We start from the raw sequence: 22656 nt of genomic DNA, 5'->3' as shown, positions 1-22656 counted from the left end.
GCATTCAATAAATTAGATCTTAATTTTCTGTTATCAGTAAATGTTTATCCCAATCTATTTCCTAGATTAGATTAGACACAGCAAGGCTTTCTCAAATGCAAATTATCTTAACCCAGCATTGATTATTGCTTTGATTTCGCGAATTTTAAATATTAAAGTTTGATAAGGAACAATATAGTTCCATACAGCTCTTCAATGCTGGCGGGTGGTATTTTTTAAGACATACCTTCAAGTAACTAGTTATGCAGACTTCTAGGTTTTTTAGCTTGGGTTCTACGTTGATAGAGGAACAGTTACTCAGCCAGTTCGAGATGAAAATCCGTTTTATATAGTATACATATAGATAAGGCAGTTGTTTGATTTTTAAAATATATTTTATTTATTGTACTTGTATACTTGACATACTCTTGTACACAAATACATTCAATGATGTACATAATATGTATGTATTCATTTTGTATAAGTAAATGAGTGTGTCTGCAATAAATTTGTAGGTACCTTAGGCAATACATTTCAGAGACATGACATATCTACTTATACGTTATTTTCTTTAATGCTAATTACAATTTATATAACATACCATTTATGCGTATTATGTACTTTTACTATATTACTGAAATGTGAAAATGAAGAAAAATGTATATGATTGGGTAAGGTTAATAAAGTGATGTATGTAGTAAATATGTATTATGCCGTGTATGAGGGACATTTACGAGTACTCAGCTAATAACGTCATGATAGAGATGCCTTTGCATTTACATATATAGTTTTAGTGACAGTTTTGTGGAAATATAAAAACGTTTCCATTTACTTTATGTACAAAGGTAATTTCTTGTTGGGTGCTTTCAATAAACTCGCTTATCTAAGTGGGCATCGAGACATACAAAGTTAGATGATATAACTATGCATATAGATTCTTATGGATTATTTCTTTATTTTTGTTTTAATTACATTCAGTACACGGCATAGTTTATATGCTACTTTTTGGATACGTCATATGTATGTATATTGCATGTGCATTAATCAATAGCTTATAACAAATAATATAGATTGTACAAAAAATAAAGCTCCGTTTGTTCAAAAGTTAAGTAAAACTTGAGATTCGTGCAAACAAATTAAATGTGTTAATCCTCAAAATAAAATAAAATTATTTCGATTGTGAGCTTCCTCTAGCTTTGCGTGCGTTAAACTTAAAGATAGCATATACAATATCATAATTATATAATGTACAAAATAATTAGGCTCTACTATGCTTAACTTACATATACATAACACTAAACAGAATGATAAGCTCTCTTAACTCTCAACTAGCTCAAGTTGTTCATTTTTTCAGTTTGTAAATTTAATATCCTTTTTTTTTTAGATTTTCCATTTTCTTTCTTTTTTTATGTCAACGAAGGCCACATGAAATATTGAAAATTGAAATTTTCACCAATTTTGTGCATTGGAATTACGAGCAGCAGATGCGTTTCTTGTAAAGTTATTCTACAGAATTGAACTAGACCAAAACACAGATACATATGCACATACACGCACACAGTCACACGCATACACACACACTCACACACATATATATCTAAAGAAATAAATTTGAGTGCAATTTGAATTGGCCACAAAAATGTTGTCTAGACTTTGTTTTGTTTTAGTTTTTCTTTTATACATTCAGCTGGATTCGGAATTGGTCATAGCGTAAGGATTGAATGCCTCAGTGAAACAGGAGCTCCTCGTCGTCGGGCTCCACTTTGTGCCAGTTCTATACGTCGCTCTGCTTGGCGTTTGTGTTGATGATGAAGGCGCCATTGATGTGGCCATTGCCATGGTGTGCCTTGCCATTCGGGGTATACAGATTGGTAAGGCCATTCTTGCCATTGGCAATCATGATGGCTGTGTGCGGGGTGCCGCCATTGAGCTGTGCCACCAGGGGATTCTTGGTGGTCTCGCCAGGCGGCGTGGTCAGCGGCGGCGTCACAGGCGATGGTTTGATCAGTTCCAGTTTGTCATCTGTGGAGCCCTTCAGCGCCGACTTGATCAGCGCTCCGTTACCGGAATTGCCAATGGGTGCACGATGCGGCAGTGCATATCGCAGCTTGTCCCAGAACCACGGATCACCCCACTTCAGATATGTGTTCATTCTTAGGTACGCCTTCATCTCATCGTCCAGCTGCTCAATGTCCCCGATGTCCGAGTAGATAATCACAATCACGCGCGAGCGTCCCTCATTCAGTGCCGCCCTGTGCGCCGCACGGAACTCCATGCGCGCCCAGTCGGACTTGATGAAGTTCGGGCTCAGGACAATGATGGTGCGCCGCGAGTCCGCGACGGAGCGTACAATATTCTCGGGTATGAAGCCGCCCACCAGCCAGTCGCGCACGTGCACGCAGAGCGTAAACTTTTGGGGACCATGCTCCAGTTGCGGCACCAGGTGCTTCTCCACGAAGCTCTGATCCTTGTGCGAATACGAAATGAATGCATCGAACTTTTTGTCCTTGTCCAGCTCCGCCTCGGTGACGAACCACATGCACAGATTGTGCGCATACAGCCAGATCTTGATCTCCTGCTGGTATTTGTAGTAGAGGGCAGCGCTGATGCCCACTAGGAAGCCGGTCAGCGAGATGACCACAATCAGCGCAATGAACAGGGGTCGCGGGCATATATCATTGATATTCAGTTCCATGAGGCGTGTGGGCATCTCCGCATCCATGCAGAACATCTCCGTGTGATCCGGTATACGCTTGTATTTATTTTGGGTGAAGAGCAACAGTTCCATGGCCTCGCAGTTGCACACCCAAGGATTCTCGGACAGACGCAGCGTCAGGTTGTTGTTGTTCATGGTGCTGTTCAGGTAGCCGAGCAGCGTTGAGTTGAGCACCTGCAGTTGATTGCGACGCACATCTAAGTACTTTAGGTTTCTGGGCAGTTGGACCGCCTCCAGCTGGGTGAGATTGTTGCCCGCCAGATGTAGGCTAGTCACATTCTCGTAGCCAGGCGCGTTGCTGATCGGCAACTTGAGCAGCGTATTGTTCTCTAGATACAGTTCCATTTCCAACAGATTCGGGGGCAGGCGTGGCAGCTTGGGCACCTTGGTCAAGTCCCCATTGGAGCAGTTGACAATTAGCGTGGCGTCAAAGGTGCGCACCAGGCAATCACAGCCGCGTGGGCAGCGTCTCTCATTCGGGTCTTCCGCCTGGTCAAAATTGCAGAGCAGCTCACGTGGATGCACGGAGCGCATGGGACGATTCTCCAAGGAACTCGGCGACTGGCAGTTCAATCGATCCGTATATGTGACCAAATTCTTGGCGTAATCCGGCTGAATATCGCCGCGCACCACCTGCAGGAAGCGCAGAAGGGTGCAATCGCAGACCAGAGGATTATCATTGAGATCCACTTTGACCGATTTCACGCCATGCACCAGTCGCAGACCCTTGTCAATGGGCTGGAACTCGGTCTGCTTGTAGAAGTGCACGGTGCGTATTTGATTGTGGGTCATATTGATGGTCAGATCGAATGCGGAAACAAAGTCCAGGTCGGAGTAGTCCAGCCAGGTGAAATTGTTGTAGCTCAAGTCTATCTCCTGCAGCTCGCGCATCGCATACTTCCAGTCGCTAAAGATGACCATGAGGGAGTTGTTGCGCAAGTTGAGCGTCGTCAAATTGCGCAGAGGGGCGAAAGGTGAACCTAGATCCACATCCACTCCGTGCACCGTCAGATACTCGTGCAGATTGATGCGATTGTTGGCCATATTTAGTTGACGCAACAAAACATTGCTGGCAAAGGCCTGGGGTCGAATGTTCACAAGCTGATTATCGTTCATGCGGAGTGTTTTCAGATTCACCAGTTTGCTGAACAGTTTGCTGCAAGAGAGATGGAGAGGAAGGAAAAAGGGCTTAGTACGAGATGCTTGAACTCAATGCCACTGGCTTAAAGTGGTATTAATCAGATTTTAAAAGCTTTCGTAAAGTAACACTACAGCAAGAGAAGGTCTGTGTGCAAGTGTAAGCTTTACGCTTTAATTTATCTCAATTTGCTTACGCCAAATACAATACAATGCACGTAGTCTTCTTTGTAATAAAAAGCTTTAAGATCTTCGTGATTAAAGCTCTTTCTTTTATACCGCAATTAACGAACCAAGCAGCCCTCAACTTTTGTTACAAGTATTTTCGTATTATTTAGTTCAAATAAAGATGAATAAAATTTTAGATATATTTAGAGCTTTAAGTATTTGTACCTTAAAGCAATTCTAACAGATGCTGGTGTAATGCTTAGTAATAAAAAGCTTTTACAATAAAATATGCCTAATGTTTTTCTGTTAACCCAAAAAAAAGGTAAGGAAAGGTTTTGTTTTACGAAAGCTGATTAATCCAATTTCTAAGTACAATTTTAAGCAAGTATTCTGGGAATCGTTTACTGTTTAGCTTACCTGGAAATTTCGGTGAGTTGATTTTCAGCCAGATTTAAGTTTTCCAACTTGGACAAATAGTTAAAGATGCCGTCGGGCAAATGGCTCAAACGATTCTTGTGCAAATCCAAATTCACCAGATTCACCTGATGCTCCAGCAGCTTAACGGGCAGAGTGCTTAGCAGATTATCCATCAGCGAGATGTCTGTGAGTGCCGTCGAGTTCTCTATGAGATCCTCAGAGACTGTTTCTAGTTCACAGCGCAGGTACAGGGTGCGCAGTTCGGGCAGGTTTGCAAAGAGGCGAGCGGGCAGCGTGGGCAGGGGTACGCGATTGTTTTGCAGCTTCACCTGCTGTAGCTTCTGGTTGTGCTCGAAGAGACCCTCGGGCAGCGAGCGGAAGTTGTTGCCATTCAGATTGATCTCTGTGACATTGGTTAGCAAGGCAAAGACATCGGGCCGCAGCTGAACAATGCCATTGTTATGCAGATCGACATCCCTCACGGAGGTGGCGCCCTCGAAGTCGTGCTTGCTGAGATTGTGCAGCTGATTGCTCCACAGGTTCAGGTGCAGCAGCTTGTGCAGATTGTGAAAGAGGCCGCGTGGCAGCTGTCTCAGATTGTTGCTGCCCAGCTCGAGAAACTGCAAGTTCTCCATGTTGGCCAACAGCCGGGCAGGCAGCTCACCCAGATTGGCGGCACGCATATCCAGCCAGTTCAGGTGATGCATGTCGCGCAGCAAATCCTCCGGGACGTAGGGCAAGCGGCGGGCGGCAAAGCGCAGCCGCTGCAGATTCTGTAGGCGCTCCAGGTGCTTGCGAGTGACATTCATGCCCAGATCGTTGCCTTCAAAGATGAGCACCTTGGTGTCCTTGATGCCCAGATGATCCATAATGCCCGCTATCGGCGTGTGATAGGGCAGCGGACAGCGCCTGATCTGCACCATATCGATGCTGCCAATTTTCAGCTGCGGCATCTGCTTGTATTCCGAGGCATCCGTCAGATTGCACTCGATCTGCACCGTCGAGCCGGGTCGTATGGTTATCTTGAACTTGGGATTGTAGCTATTGCCGGGACAGTTGAGCTCATACTCGGACAGAGCTGGTGCGCACTCGCAAGACGAGATGGTCAGATCTCGGCAATCGTCGCGCCCAAAGACGGCCACGCCCAGCTGCCAGTTGAGAGCCTGGAGAAACACCACCAGCAGCAATGTGGGCGCTGCTGCGCTTACGGCTCGCATCCTGTTGCACTTGTTGTCCTTCACAGGCTGAAAGCAGAACAAAAAATGTGTTTTTCTTATTAAAAAAATGCGTTATTAATATGAAGACTAATTTTATCTATGAATTTTAGCAACTTTTATTTATGCCTGCTTTCTTATAGCAGGCGAACCTAAAGAAAAGCTGGCCTTAACATATCCACAGCATAAATATTCCTTCAAAGTAGTTTGTTGCTAAAGTGCTCAGTTAGCAATAAAGATAAATTCTTATTCTTGTATGCCTTAATATTTCGGGGTTGTAATTTTTTGGTAATAAACCTTATTGATCCAACGCCGCAATTCATATGTTACCCTTCTCAAGCCTTAAATATATTCCCATAAGGCGGCTTTTTCTTTGCCACAAAAAGTTTTCTTGATTAAAATGTAGAAGGTTTTTCCTGACACTCCAAATATAAACCATTATTTCAGATAAAGGTAATTATTGACTATTTTGAATGATTTTTCTTTTCGAAAAATGAATGGAAAAATAAACTTTATTAAAAGTTCTCACAGTTCATAATTCAAGTAACGCCCTTTATCGAGGCAGCCCTCATAGACGACGCATAAAGCAAAGGCTCCACACATAGGCCGCGTGTGACGAAAAGAGAATTTCAATTTAATTGTGGCATGTGATGGATGGAATGACTGTCGCGTCAGTTGTGAACGACAAGTCCAGCAGCAGCAGCAGCTGCAGCAGCTGGCTGGAGAAAAGGACGAAAACAACTCATCTGCTCCACAAAGGAGAGTACAAATGAGCTGGTCATGTGAGAGGGCCTGTGAGGAGTCGGCGCTATGCATCCTTACCTTGCTCGTTTGCCCCTGTAATGTTGCATTATGTGTCTGGCACAGCCCCACGCACCTTCAGTAATCACACCTGAAAACCTTTTGGAAAGCGGGTTTCATCCGCAGCCGCAGCAGCAGCCGCATCCCCAGACCGGGTTCCACGAGCTCTCTTTGGCAACTCTGTGGTGTAATTACGGTCAGGGAGTGTATAAAATGTTGTAAAATGTTACTGGGTTTTCATTCTTTTGGCTACCGTGTGGGCGACGTGCACTTTACGGGAGCTTTGTGCATTTAATGAATTTGTCATGCACTCGAGTGTCGTTTAAAGCTTTAAGCAACTTTGAGGCGGCCGAAGGACTTTGGTCCTGTTGACAATTAAATTGTGCCCATTAGAAAGATTTTTGAAAGGGAATTCAATTAAAACTTTTCATCTGCTCTTCTTGTTGTCCTCTCGCTGTCTTCACTTGGCCATTTGTTTTTGGCCAGTTGGCTTTCAGTTAGCTGCATTTCGGCTTTTAGCCGACGCTTTCGGGTCTGACGCCATAATTTTGCTGCCTACGACAGCTGCTTTTGAATGAAATTTTGATAAGCCAATTAAATTATACGCGCTGTAATTTGATTTCCAATTTGGTGACTTTTTGCTGTGAGTTCGCCGCCCGCAGGCGAACAATTTACTTGCCATTTGCTTTTAATTAGCCTACAACAATGATGAAATTTTCATTGGCGCCTCGGGCAAAGTAAATAATTATAATTACAGATATTGAATTTCCTTTTGCAAGTGCATTTTCTACGCTTGGCCACCTTTTGATTTCTCGTGAAATATTTTAAATACTTGTAATGTTAAAGGTAAAGGAGATTATTCCACCAATCAATGGGATGAGTTTAAACAGCTTTTAAAAATGTTCATTTAATTGTAAAGCTTATAAAATGAAAGCTCGAACGAAGCTTCTTAATTTCTTTGGTATATTATAAGAGATTCAATTTTGAAGTAACCTTTTTATAATTTACTTAAGAGAGCTTTCAGGCGCTTAAAAAGCACGTTATTCATATTCTCATAGCTATTAGTTAAAATGTATATTATTGTATACGATTAACAGAATATAAGTGAGATTTATTGTTTATACCCAACAAGTTTAATTCAAAAGCTCTTCATATATAGTGAACTCGTAATATTTGAATCTTTCAGTTGATACGTGCTTAATTAGTTGTAAGGTTCTTTTATTAATACTCAACGCACTGAATTCCAGCTAAAGCTTTCAGTAAATTAAAAAGCTTTTTCCTGATATTAAGCTTAAGCTGAAGCCGTTTAACACGTACGTTATAGTAACGATTTAATCGCTGCAGGGGAGCTTTAGTTTTTTTACTCAACACAGTTAATTCAAAAGCATTTAATATGCAATGAGCTTAAGGTAGAGCTAATTAAGTTTTGCTTTATTATTTCTGCTCAACACAATTCCATCAAAAGCTTTAATGTGTTTTAAAGGTTTAACTTATAGTTTAAAAATCAAGCCAAATAGGCCAACGATCAAAACAACTTTGGCAAGATTCAACCTTTAGGCGCAGCTGGCTTTTAAACACTTTTAATATGATTTAGATTTATTTGCCAGCCGACTTAACTATTAGTTTTTGTTCACCAAATTGATTGCACTTAGCTTTTAATACTATTGCTGGTGGAGCTGGCTTAAGTGCTAATCGGATGAGGTAGTTCTCAGCAACTATTTACCGATTTGCAGTGCCGTCCCCAATGAAGCTAAGCCATTAGGCGGCAGCGTTAACACGTACTGGTTGCATTGAGTATACGATACGTTGTACAGCCAATTGCAATGCCCAAGCGGCGTGTGCCACAATCCGTTTAAATCTCAACTCCTGATTTTAGCATAGCCCCGGCTAAGCGAGGATATAGATGGATGTGTATAGATATGTGTTTGTATTTGTGCAAGGTGCTGGGTTAGCGGGGGCTGCTGCTGCTGCTTCTGCTGAATATTTGTAAAGCCAACTTCTATTTCGCATAAAACTTTAAGCACTTTTCGCCCGCTGGCGGCCAAGTTAACCGAGTCGAAATAACAGCTAGTGCCCCGTCCTTTGGTCGTTGGCAACCCAGCCTTATGGCCACACGGCACTGTTTTTGCTTTTAAATTTGGCCTGGCTTATCTAAACAGGCGACGCTTGCCAGGCCGAGCGGGCAGTTGCTTCTGTTGTTATTCTTGCCTAGATTTTAAACATTTATATTCACTTAAGGAAATTACTTTTAACTTTTATGCTACGCTGCCCGTGTAAATAACCAACAATGGCCAACAGGAGCTGCTCCTAGCTGCGATTTCTCCTCATCCTGCTCCTGCTGATGATGCTGCTGCTGCTACTGCTTTCAATTGATATGCCTCAGTGCCTGTTTTCCTGCAATCTAATCTAAGCGAATTCTTGTTGACAAGTTTTTCGAAAATGTTCAGCCAATTGGCAGTAAGTTGAACTAGCTCAAGAACGGGCAAAGTAACAATAACAACTTGGATAATATTTAATGAGGCCTGAGCTAAGCAATTTGTGTGTGTGTCTGTGTGTGTGTGTGTCTGTGTGTGTGTGTATAGAAATTGAAAGCCCACTTTCAGGCTGCCAATTAAGTTGGCCTCATTTTCAGCCTGCAACGGTAGCCTGCCCCATCGACACCTCATTTGATCCTGGCTGGCAATTAAAAATAATTGTTAATTTTAAACGACACACACGCAGACACACACACGCAGACACACACAATATTATAAAGTCATATGGCCTGGTTGGTTGTTTTCTTCCTCTTTTTGCTCACATTTGTCTGTTTTAATTAGACGCTAACCCTGGCAACCCGCTCGCTCGCTCCCTACCCTATTCACAGTTCGAGTCGTTAATAAAGGTTAACGAAGTTTTGCCAACGCGCAGATTTCTTACACATTTACACACACACAAATACATACATACGGCTACACACACACACACTCGCACACGTGTGGAGATTCCAGCTAGAGTGCGCATTTTTGCACTCACGTGCTCTTTTCCGGTATGTAACGGTACTAAATTCATTAGGCACACTAAATTACAACCGCAGCGCATGATGAGACTTGGTAGGAGGGGGCCGGGGGAGCAGAAGGAAGTCTGAGTTGAGTTGAGTTGAGCCGCAACGATGCGGGGCGGGGCACGGTGTCGTGCCAGGTGACGCCAGGTTGCCTACAGACTTGGATTTTTATTGCCGACGCTCTACAAAGTGCTTCAATGTATGCAAACATACATGTGTGTGAGTGTGTGCATGTGGGTGAGTGCGTGTATGTGTGTGTGTGGCTGCTATTAAATAGTCGCACCGCCCGCAGCGCGCTTTGGAAAATTGGCTTTCGCATGCCTGCGGTGCGCTTTATTACTGCAAGCAAAAATAGCAACAAGACCAATAAGTGAGAGTGTTTGTGTTGACTGTTCTCGACTAGTAGATACCCTACTAACACATCACCAAAAGTGATTAACATGTTAATATGCAAATAACTAACAAATATTTATAATTGTAATCGAGATTTTTTGGTTTAATATTAATTTCATTTCTTTTCGATAAGCTGAACTCTTATATCAAATGTCTCTCTCTTTCGTCTATAACATCCATACATATACCATGCAACCTTCTTATTATACCCTTTATTTTTCACGCACTTTTAATGACTACAGGGTATAGGAAAAACAATTTCAGGCATGCGATTTAATGCTTAAATTTCTGAATGCCTGACAGTTGGATTAAGGCAAAGTGTTTTAATGCCTTCGTCTTTTAATGACGTTGACATTTCCATTTCTGTGCGCTCGCGCGCTTCACAGAATTTTCCAATTTTCCAATTTCTTGTCATGTTGTGCGTCCGACCCCGCCCCACCCAACACTCTGCCCGCCCCTCAAAAGTATGCTACAGCAATTGTGAGGCGCCTGTAGCAAACGCATTCATCAATCAAGTTGACTAATTACCACAATTGTTGGCGAGCGCAGCGCAGCAACTGTTCGGCTTGTTGAAGCATCGTTGCCACGCCCCACACACAGACACATACTCCAACACACACACATATACTTCCACACACAAACATACTCCCACATACACACTCGCACTGCTGTAGGGCAGAGAGAAACAATAACAGCAGCAAATAAACTACAAGTTGTTTAATAATTTCTTATTAAAAAATTTCGAACTGCAAAAAACAATAAAATACTTTTACAACTTCTTACACATACTCTGCCACACATAGGCAGACGCATGTGCATGTATGCACACACACGTACACCCGCATATACAATCCATTGCCCACATTGGTAGTAAGTTTCCAGTTGCTGGCCAACTGCTCTTTGCCCGGTTGTGGTTTTGTATCTTATAGTTGGCACAGTCAACGTTTCTTTCATGTGTGTGGGTTTCTGTGTGTGTTTGTGTGTGTGTGTGCCTAGCCAGCCAAAAGATTTCAATACTTGGAAACTTTAGCAAGTTGTGAGCCAATGTTTATGGCGCCCAACGTGGTTTACAACGTTTCTCCGGCAAACACATGGCCAACAATTCTGTGTACACAGAAGTGCCAAACTGGCAGCTGGGACATGTTTACATAGAGCGTAGCTGCCCATAGGGGGTTGGGGGTGGGTTTTCCGGGGGTGGCTCAGAAACATAAGTACTTGTACGAGAGTATATTCGTATTGCTATGACTGAAGCGCTGAGTAAATAGCTGTGTTGCTTATTGGGTTTGGGTTGCACGCGTCGATGCAACTCTCTCGATATTGGCAAATACTCGAGCAAAGGCAGGATTCATATGGTACAGCTTATATTGAAAAGGGCGTTGCAAGCATGATCTATAAACATTTAATAAACAAACAGCTGACAAACATGTTTTCAGTTTTTAAATGTTGCAGCTTATGCCCAAAGCTTTCAAAAGAAAATCCCCACATTAGACATTAAACTCTGGATTTGGGATGCAGTTTTAAGTCTTGTTGGGAAAACATTTCTATAAGAAATATATAATAATAACAGAATCTAGGAATTAAAGGCTGAAGCGCTTTTTTTGCTTTTGATAAGTTTTGTATATAAATCTGCTCTGCTTATACAGATTTATTTGCAAATTGACATGACAGAAAAGAAAAAAATTCTTAAAATATGTGAGACAAGGAATTTCATCTTTTTTAATTTTATGAATTGTTGAAACACATTGGAATTTCGTAGTGTGATATATCTAAGCCTTATGCCTTCACATGCTGCTCTTTGTTTATTATCCAAAGTGAGCACAACTTTAACGAAAGCCATGCTAATCCCTTTTAATGCGCCATTTAGCACAAGGATTCAAAGCAAATTAACAATTAATTAGGACAATTATGCCTTTGGCTAATTGAACAAATCACAACAACAATATCTCCACTAAACTTAGCATCAAGCCGTTGCGGTTGCTTAATACATGAAGTCTGCGCAAAACACGATATTTAATCGGCTTTACATATATGAATGCAGATGTATAGATTCCCGAAAATTTTACTGTCTTTGATTCACAGTCGAATAAATTTGAAAATCGAACCCAATTATAGTTTGCTTGTTCGTAGCATCTTCTGCTGCTGCTGCTGCTGGTGTTGCTCTTGTGGCTGTAATCGAAGTCCACCAGACTAAGCACGACTAAAAATCACTACAGGCTGCTTACGCTATAACGTCTCCGAGCCGAAGTGCAATTTGCACTCAAGCCTACTGCGGTTGGGCAAAGTGTTCGTGCGGAACAGCGTCGCAGAGCGGAGCGCTGCTTGCAGTGGGAGTTCTCTGCCCCTTCATGGAATGCTCATATTAACATTTTCGCAATCATTTTTCTTACGAGCACAGCCTTGTGTTGGGCCTGCATCATGGGATACAATGAAGAACGGGCTAAGACTACAAAAGTTCTGCATGCATTGTATACTCTTTGTTCTTAAATTTTTACAGGTATATTACGTATGTTATCTTTAAATCAGGCCAAGAGTATATATACAGATATTATATTTTAAAATTATTTATGCCAAAAACAAAACCAAATGAAATTTATAAAATATATTTATATCTCGGTAAAATTAGGGTATCAGGCAGTTGCTCAGTTTTGCTGTGCTCATACTTTAAGTAGTTTTTATTATAATATTATTTAGCTGCGCTAGCTGTTAATGAGATCTGCTGCACCACCGTGTTTACCAGGCATCTAATGAGCTGTGCAACACCAGAGCCCAACTTCAAAGAGCCAGCGACAAAGCCGTGGGATATTCAGGCGCTCATTACTTGAACCAGCTGAGCGAGAGAGATAGAGATTGAACAAGAACTTGCGCTGAAAGCCAAAGATAGCAGCAAGAGTTCAAGTTGCATGCAGCTAAGGCTTAGCAGATGCAAAAAAAATGGGGTTAAGACCCGATTTGCGTATGCTCGACAGCGAAGGGCTGCCGCCTGAAAGGCAGCGCATTGTCTCTGGCTAAAAAGAAAAGAAAAGAAAAAGGCATTCAACAGAGACACAGAGAGAGCGAGAGAGAGACACACAGAGAGCGAGAGCAGTCGCCAAGTGAAAGGCTTTGTAATGTCATTTGTCCGTTAATCATGTTGTCGTCTATAAGTTTCTGCCAAGTTTTTGCATAATGCGCTCGTGCTCAAGATAAATGAAGGAACTTGTTGAGCCTGAACTTTAAACGTAACCCATGAGGCAACAGCTGCCCCCATGCTGGAAGCCCTTGGCGCAGGCTCCACTCACTTTTGTCCCGTGTGCGTGACGCATTTGAGTTTAATGGGCCTCCATTGTTGTCCAGCCTGTTGACGTTTTTATTATTATTATACTTGCTGTTCTTGTTGCTTTACCCAACGCGGTTAGGTCTCACCAGAGCGCGGGCCATGCGACTGGCTTGTTATTTACTCAGTTCAGCTCTAAGCAAAGTCACTCAAATGGATACTTTGCGGTCGACTTGTCTAGCAGCGTCCTCACCACGCTTCATGCTCATCCGCCTTCCCTCACGCCTTATCCTGAGCACTTCCTGTCCACGCACTACTTAGGTTGCCTGCCGGCTGTCTTTTGCCTTGTTTAGTTTTAGCGGCAGCGCAAACATTTAACGAAAATTGATTTCCACTTCGGCATTCAAGTGGAGCGCAAGTTTTAGCCACAAAAGTTTTTGTTTTGTCCAAGTTTGGAAGCATACGCTTTCAGCATCTTTTCATTAGAGTAATTTTAAGATACAGCATAAAACTTTTCAGGAGCTTTAATCGAAGTGCGCTTAAGCTTATTGATTGTGTGAGTACAGGAAAGCCCAATCAAAGATCAATACCTTTAAATTGAAAACTTGCAGTTTAAATCTAGACTGAGCCAGAATTATGAGTTCTGTCAATCCGATTGAGCTCTCTGAAAGCTCACACTTCAACAGAATAAATTTGGAATCGGAGTACAGTAAAAATTAAAGCTTAAAATTAAACTTAATTAAAGCTCAAAGTCTATAAAGAAGAATTATAAGTTAAGATTTACAAAATACAAAAAAGCTCACTTAAAGCTCAAGTTCCACTGGGATGCTACATTTATTATACAATTAAGCTAACATAAAGCTCAATGATTTTCTAGGGAGCTGCTGAATTTAATATTATTCCTCTGAAAGCGGAATCTTTATTAAAGTTTGTAATAATTGGCGATGAATCTTTCAATAGTTCAATACTAATCCATTTTATGGCTTCTGCTGCTTCTTAATCTTCATAGCTTCAACTCAACTCCAATTTAAGCTGGACCCCAACTCATCTTGTCCAGCTAGGCATTTCCTTAAGCGTCAGCTGGTCAGTCACTTGCCATTTACTCCAGCCACTCCCAGTTAAGGAAAGTTTCCTCTTATCAATCCTCTCGCTGCTCTTAAGCAGCTTAGCGCTCGTAATTTATGTGCAAGTACCACACACACGCACACACATGCACGCACTCGCACAGTCATTCACATAAATAAACAACTCGAAGCTGGCAGCAAAATAGAAATAGAAATAAAATAATAGACCTGCAGAGTGGATGGGTCTGTCCAGTATTCAATGTCCAAATGAAAATGTCGCCCATTGCCTACAACAGTTTATTATGCAAGTGTAGCCACGCCGAGGGCAGTGGCTCTTCTGCGCTTATTGTAAATATTACAGCATAATGCCAACCTGCCAAGAAGTGTGGCCGGGACCAACTTGGCCTGATTGCCAGGGGACACCGCACCACAGCGCAACGCACTGCGCGTACTCTTCAATTACGAATGCCAGCAGCAGCAGCAGCCAAGACGATGACAACGCTGAGGATGACGGAGACTTCGCGAACGCCACCTTTGGGTGTAGCGCTGTCTTCAATCTTCAGGGACTGGTTCTACAACTACTTAATTTTGTCGTGGCCACAGCACTGAGCACTGGGCACTGCGCAATGCGCACCCAGCTGCCAGAGCGCGTTCTCTGCGCGCTTTTATGCTTTCTTGAGTTCTGTTTATTTCGCTTCTTTTTTTTGAATACCCTGTGACCATGGAATGTGTTTGAAAAGGACATGATTTACTGTGAGAGCTTTTGTAACAGGCTGGAAAAAATATCTTCGACTCTGCAAACAAGTTTGGTACTATCTTTGAAGTTTTGGCGGGCCTACATCTTTAATATCAGAGTTTATTAGGGCTATGGAATTTGCCGAATTTGCTCTCATATTCTTTTTGATAACTATGTTAAAACATAATTAAACTTTTACAATTTTTAACTTGAATATACAGGGCATCTGCTAGTCGCATACACACAGTCCACAACATTCCTACTCGTTCCGTTTGTCTCCTTTGTCTGCGATTGTCCATTGTCCGGCCCTCATAATTTGCGCTTTGTTTTATTGCACGAGCTGCATGCAGTTTAATTCGCGGGTCCACAGCTTCAGGCTTATTGTTCCATGCTACACATACATACATAAGTAAGCAGATAGATGTATGTATGGATGTACATAAGCATAAGTAGCCGTAGTTCTTATATATTTTGAAATGTGAGTCACGTTTAAAGTTTGGCGTTCTGTGCCCAGCATTGGGACCTTAAATGGGTTTGGCTTAACTGCAGCGCATCTTCCTTGAAAGTCTCGGGGCCCCATTTATAGCGCTAATTGCGCGCATTTTGTTGCGCTTGTTATTTACAAATGCACACGATTTGCTTGCTAGTAACAAGTTGGCTAAGTGCAGCTATCGGGCAAAATAAGTTGCCGAGTAATTAAGTCTGGCAACAGTTTTGACAGCTTTTAAGAGCCATTAGGGTTATTGGGCAAAGGCCAATAGCCAATTGCCATCTTATTGCCTCATTTTGGCTTGGATTCTATTAAGCCTGTTTTCACTGAAATATTAATAAATAATTAACGGAAAAATGCACTGCGCGTGCATACCCTTCAATAGTAAAAGAAATGCTGGATTTGAAAGGGAAGTTCTAGTCGAACTTGATTTTAATAAAGTTAAACACAGAAGTTCGATTAAGTTCGATTTTATTTTAGTTTTAATATTTAAGTTAGTTATTTTAATTATTTATAGTATTCTTTTTAATTGAATTCAAAAACTTTTCGCTTATTTAATTTATTAGGTTTTTTGATAAGTCTTTTGAAATACGCTTATGACTTACTTTAGGGTATCTCGTAGTCACGCATTTATCATTTCTTGTTCTGCAATATTTTAAATGCCCATATTATGGAATATTTATGTGCTGCCTTGGATTATATGTGCATATTTGCGCTGATTGTGCCTTGCGGCGGATGTGTAAGCGTCGGTCTGACACACACGTAACACACACACATATATCACACTCGCACACACACTCAAGTAAACGTAAATAGCAGAAGCTTCCGGTTATTTATATTGTACTAACACCAACAAGCACAGCGAAACGCTTGTCGATTGGCGTCGTGTCAGGCGCGGAAAGTGCCAAAATCAATGGAGATTAAAACAAACAAAAAATAAAAAAAAAAAACAGTAAAGGCATTTTTGAAATTTTTTTTCAAATTGTTTCACTTTAAGTAAAGCTCAAAAATGCATATGAATCTGTGGAAAGCGTTTTTTTGTTTGGCTCAATTTATAAATGTTTACATCTGTGCATTAAAAATGCATAAATATGGACAGGCTGTACGTATGTACGTAAGTGCATTATGCTATGAATGTGAGTATGTGTGTGTGGGAATGTGCGTTACGCACTTATATAGACATAAACATTTATCATTGATGTGGCTGCTGCTTAACATATCGCCGCATGGACGCAGAGGCGATAAATAAAGATTAAAATCTCTGAAATGCGCACAAAAGTGGCTGGCACTTCATTTCAATTTATGTATTTATACTGTATTGGACCGCGTAAAGTGGTGACACACACGCACTGACACTCACACATATATACTGCAGGGCGTTGGGCATAAATCAAAAATGGTTGCATACTTTTGGGGCCTTGCTTCAATAGCAAATAATTTAAGCGGTCAACGCCGCAGCCAGTTTAAGTTGAATGAGACAAAGAAAAAAGAAAAAAACAGCCCACATGAAAAAATATAATAAAATTTAAAATTGTGCTGGCAGTGACATTGTGTATACGCACTGTGGTGCGTATTGAAATTCACAGCGTGCGTTTGAGATTTCGTATTTTATTTTTGAAGCACGCTTTTGCCACGCTTTTCCGTCTTACTTTTTATAGCCATTAAATCAAAGTACAAATAAAAGAAAGTAAATAAAAAGAAGTTATAACCTTGGCGCAGAATGCCGGGCAGGCATTCGCTGTTTTTGGGGCTGGGGAAGTGTTATATGGCCTTTGGGTTCAAATGAAATGCTGAAATGTTGCCATAAAATCGCGAAAATTTTGTAAAGTGCACTTTACGCGCAGCGCTTGACACACGTACAACTACAGCAATTTTCCATGCAATGAATGAAAATGTATTGACGAGCGCTGTGTAAAAGGAAAAACTATTGAAAAAATGTGTAAGCTACAAATCGAAGCCATAATAATCGCGTGCGCGGCTGTTAAAGCAAACAACAATAACAAAGTATACAATACATTTATACATTTTGCATATTTAAGAGCACAATTAACAGTTTGTTGCATAAAGTGCATACCGAAATTAAACACCAAATATTTTGCAATGCTGCTGCTTAATTATATAATACACAGTTACCCGCCATTTCCTCAGCTGCACGCACATTCGCATCGAGCAGGCGACGGCCTTTTAATTACATTTTAATATTTGTTCCAAAAAATTGCAATAACGCCATAATGTCACACACACATGCTTACGTACTTACATGCATGCGCATACAGTATAAGCCAGCACACAATTTGGCCTAATTGGTTGCCACAAAATGGTAGAAGCCATGCGGCAGTTGCACGCTCCGCTGCCTGCTGCCGGCGACACATTTGACAGCCAACAAAAAATTTATATTTTATATGTCATAGACATTCTGGTAAATACGCATATAATTTTAAAATAGCATAATAAAATGCCTTGAACCCACACACACACACACACACACACTTGGACACTCACATCATTTACATGTGCTAAACATTTCAGTTGCAGGATCAGGCTTTTGCCCCTGTTGCCACCAACAGTTGCATTAATTAGCAGCCCGCTGCTGGGCGGGATACAGAAGGAGGAGGGGTGTGTGTGTGGGTGGTTGTGTGGCTCGCTGTTGCGTGTTGAAACTATTTCATATGCAAATGTAAATTTAATGAGTTGTTGAATCTGCTGTCCCAGTGCATGGGCGTTAATTTTGTGTGTGTGTGTTTGTGTGTGTGTCGGTGTGTGTCTTCGCATATTTAATGGCAAATATTTTGTTAATTTTTAATTTTAATTGCAGTCGCTTGTTTGTAATTTTTGCATAATTTCGGATGCATGGGCGTGGCACCACCCATAATCAGCAATTAAATTATGGTATTTATTGTACAATCAGACTATCTGGTTAATGTGGCATGGCAAAATGCATATATGTGTCAGTTGATTTTAATGTAGCGAACGGCATTAAAATTCACATTTTATTGTGCAGAAATAAATAAATGTAATTATTTATGCCATAAATGTGTATTAAATCAAATAAACTACGGCAAGTTGAGTTGAGTTGAGTTGAGTTCACGTTGATTAATTCTATGCCAAAGTGAATGGCAAATGCAATTGTCCTTATGGAAAAACCCCAGCCCTGTTTTCTTTTTTTGGTTTTTTTTTTTTTTGTCAGTGCCATCTATCTGATGGAATTCAATTAAGTGGGCATCTTTCGCAGAACAAAAGCCACATACACAAACACACACTTGCACACACAAATAGTGGCCAGTTGTCCGAAAAGCTCTTAAATGTAACATTCAGTTCGTTGCAGTTTGTTGACTTTTGATACCCTGCACCAACACAGGGCGAATAAGAGGGTAGCGTATTACAGACTTTCCAAATATCTTATATAAATGTATGTATCTCTAAAATCAAAGCGACTGGAATTATTTATTTCGTATTACACGATTTCAGATAATCGGGTATTCATTCTCAGCGATTATAGAAGCTTCATTGACAATTTTATTATGTCAATTCATAATAACGTTTTAAAAGGATAAACATTACTTCCAGTTACATATTTAAAATATATAAATAGATTTACTGACCACAAACGTAAAGGGAACTGAGATTTATATTAATTATATCCTATATAACAACATTTGTATATTCATTTTAAATACAGTACAGCACAGAGTATCTGTTATTCGTTCTCTGCAAGCTGATACACTCTTTTTGTTGCTGGCCTTGTTCAAATTTAATTAAATTCTTCAGCTCTTTGAGCCGCAGGATCGCACTTGACGCATAATTTGTCTAGCACTTGAGTGTATTTTTTTTTGTCTTTTTTATTTTTTGTGTTGCAGCAATGTTATTTGCGGGTTGCTGTTGGGGCACAAACGCACACAGAGGCGCAAAAAAGTGTTGCATGCCGCAGGCGGTATGCGTGTATTTGATTTTTTGTGGGGTTGTGTGTGTCTGTGTGTGTATGTATGTGTGGACCACGCCAAAGAATATAAATTGTTGGGCAAGTTTATCTCCCTGTTGCAGCAAAGGGAAAGAATAATTTTTGTTTGCAACACCCACACACACAAATGCACACACAAACATATACAAAAAGGTTGGTCAGAGTAGTTTTTGTTTTGTATGCCACGCGGTTGCATATGACAAAAATATGATATACTCAAATATATACATGTGTCTGTATAAGCAGATATACGTGTGTTTCTTAGTGTGTGCGCGCGCGTGACAGTGAGTGATAAAAGTTATGAGCTCTCTGGAGTATTCATTGCATAATTTACAGCTGATATTCACACTTCGCATATCCAATCCATGCTGAATTAAAGTCTGGCATGCCGTTGCTTTGGAACAGTTAAAGGGATTCAAATTCACTTTAGCTTCTCTCTTGTAAAAAAAAACCATTCGTTAATTTGTATTTTTTTTGTCCACTTTCTGCTTATTATATAATTTTCATTTAACAGAATTTTAAGTTTTTATTTGTACAGGAACAGCGCATGTATACATTTGTTATAACCACATTTTATTTTCTTTACCAATTTTGCGTGTTTATTTATTTAGGTTTAATAAATAATATAGTTTATTTTTTGTAACTTAACCAACAAACCACAGAAACACGAGCATAGTATGTAAATAAAACATAATCATTTCAGTTTCTACCTGAGCATTCATTAATTATAATATTATTATATTTATTTTGGCTCACCTTTTTTTGTTTTTGCTTTTGCAGTGGAAAATTACCCTTTATTTCGTTTTGTTTGGCGTCTAAAGAAGTTTGTTGTACATTTTTAATGTATTTTTAAGTAATTTACTGCAAAGAGAATGAGAAAAAAAAACAACATGAAAAATATGCAAAAATAACTCGGAGTCGCAGTAAAATGTTGGCGAAAGAGTATCTATGTAAAATAAAAGAGAATCTCTAGAGAATATGTAGATGAACGACTTCTTATTACCATTTCAAATGAGCGACAGGCAAAAGAAAAATTTTGTTCACAGCAATTTTTTAACTTTGCCACTTCAGAGCTAGGAGTGGCTGTGTGTGAGTGTGTGTGTGTGTGTGTTGGTTTTATTATAACACTAATTATGTCATACATATGCAAAAGTGGCAAATAAGGCGTCGTCCTGGCCCCTGCTCAAGTATGTGTACATGACACGCTCGTGTAAGCCACTTAAATTTTAACGCATACCTAATGTCTATTCATAGGAGTCTGTGTGTGTGTGTGCGTTTAATTTAATTAAGCTCACTGCTACTTAGCATTGCAGGGTGGTGCATCTGTAAAAAGCATTTGCAAGTCAAGTGCGTGTGCAACAGAAGGCTGCAACATGACCCAAGTAGGGACAAAAAAGCTGAGTAGTAATGAGTTGAGGTTGACTCCTGGCATGAAACATGGCAAAAACAGCAATAAAAAGGAAATCTACATGTAAAACATATACACATATATTTAGTTGAAAATTCAAGCTAAGCTAAGAACAATATTCTACACATTACCCAGGCTCTGCAGCTGCTCTTATTTATATACATAAAAATATACCATTTGAAGAAAAATGTTTCTCTTCTATTCATTTTATTTTTAATATGTTTTTCAATTGAATTTGTGTGGGTTTTCAAATTTTGCCAGCCCAATCTGAATTTACATTTGTAAATTCTGTTCCCAAGAAAAAAATTGTAAAATAATAAATACCGAACATCTAATTCTATGCAAGAAATCTCTCAAATAAATAATAAATTTATCATCTAGCTTCAGATGCAAAAAGGGGGTCAAGGCTTAGTACATTTTTCGGTTGAGTCTTGTTTGCAAATACAATTTCGGCTGCTGCATCAATTTGAATATATATTTTTAGGGCTAGTCATAAATATGAAATCAGCAAAGTTTTTGTTTATTTTGTTATGTACATATAAATTGGAATGGTCAGCATATATTGCATGCTTGCGCCCCTTGCCGATGTTATTTTCTTTATCAAGTAATGCAACTGTTTTTGTGCAGGAAAAATGTCTAATTGCAGGTCAGATGCAAATTTTGAAACTCAGAATTGTTTACGAATTCTAATTGGTTTTATTTTCTTTAAACTGTGCGCATATAGAAGGGAGCAAAAAATAGAAATAAATTAATAACTGATTGTTTAGTAACTTGGACAATTTATTTTGCCTTATGTACGCATCATTGCAACAAAGACTTATTTGTAAACTATAAATACATTTTTATTTCTTTCATACAAATTAAGTATAATGAAATATTTTCGATTTTGATTTAAATTATTTAAAAAAATCACAAGGCACCGTTTCCAAATATATATTTTATACACATTGTGTATACATTCTATGCAGAATATATTCAAAGGAGCCAGATGCTAATAACGAGCACGAAGTAGATAAATATTAAGATTTATCGTTACGCACACATCATCTATATTAACGGTATATCCTATCTTGTAGCACATAAATATAACGTACCAGCTCGTTTATCCATAGACCATCTCGTTTCGATGTCGTTGCCTTTAGCTATTCGTAAAGTCTTGCCTAAGGTTGATAAGTTACTTTAAACCAGACGCATTTGCAAACAATGTTGTGGCATTCATGTTAGCATTTAAGTATTTGCCACATCGTGTTGCATGTTTGTTCAAAATTAGATAGTTATAATGAAAAAAATGCGTTTTGCATAAGCTGTCTGCTGGCCATAGTACAAATGCCAGTATTCAAAGGCTTATTTATAGCAATTAATTAAGCCTGACTTATATATAACAGTTCACGTTCGGGCGACTGACAATAAGACATGTTATTATATATCACACACACCTACATATGTGTATGTATAGATACATATTTGTGTGCGAGTGTGTGTACACTTGTTTGGTCTGTAAGCCGCAGTCCGTTGCTACAGCTGCCTTTGTTGCCACACCATGTTGCAGTTGCAGCTCAAATTCACCGAAGCATGCAGCAATACCGCCCATTTCGCCCCCTCCCCAATCGCCTGGCTGTCTGCATGTCTTTCGCTCTGTCTGTTCTGTCAGCTCCCTTCGCATGCATTTTCATATTGAAAATCACTCAAGTGGCAGACCGACAACAACAGCCGCGTGCTTTGTGTGGCAATTTTGGTTCTTTAGCGCGAAACAAAAAAATAATAACAAAAGAAGGAGAATCAAGAGCAGAAAAACAAAAGCAGCTTCATGTTAATTTTAATATACGACGCATCGTGGTGCCGCATAATGAGTGCTGTTTTAGCTGCATGCATCCATGGATGT

General features: G+C 40.1%; 1 protein-coding gene across 1 annotated transcript; it reads right to left on the bottom strand.

Moving 5' to 3' along the window:
- Window positions 1-1607: 1607 nt before the first annotated feature.
- On the bottom strand, window positions 1608-20150 carry LOC115772095 (protein toll). The gene is made up of 3 exons (XM_030718056.1): window positions 20123-20150; window positions 4418-5661; window positions 1608-3851 (listed from the first exon to the last, which is right to left on the bottom strand). Exons 2-3 carry the CDS (start codon window positions 5632-5634, stop codon window positions 1754-1756), a joined length of 3315 nt encoding a protein of 1104 aa, XP_030573916.1. The 5' UTR covers window positions 5635-5661; window positions 20123-20150; the 3' UTR covers window positions 1608-1753.
- Window positions 20151-22656: the final 2506 nt, after the last annotated feature.

This window comes from Drosophila novamexicana, unplaced genomic scaffold (assembly GCF_003285875.2).
Source record: "Drosophila novamexicana strain 15010-1031.04,08,12 unplaced genomic scaffold, DnovRS2.1 tig00000108-arrow-pilon, whole genome shotgun sequence".
NCBI classification, from domain to species: domain Eukaryota; kingdom Metazoa; phylum Arthropoda; class Insecta; order Diptera; family Drosophilidae; genus Drosophila; species Drosophila novamexicana.
The sequence above is the reverse complement of the archived record's forward strand: the minus strand, read 5'-3'. Positions and strand labels throughout refer to the sequence as shown.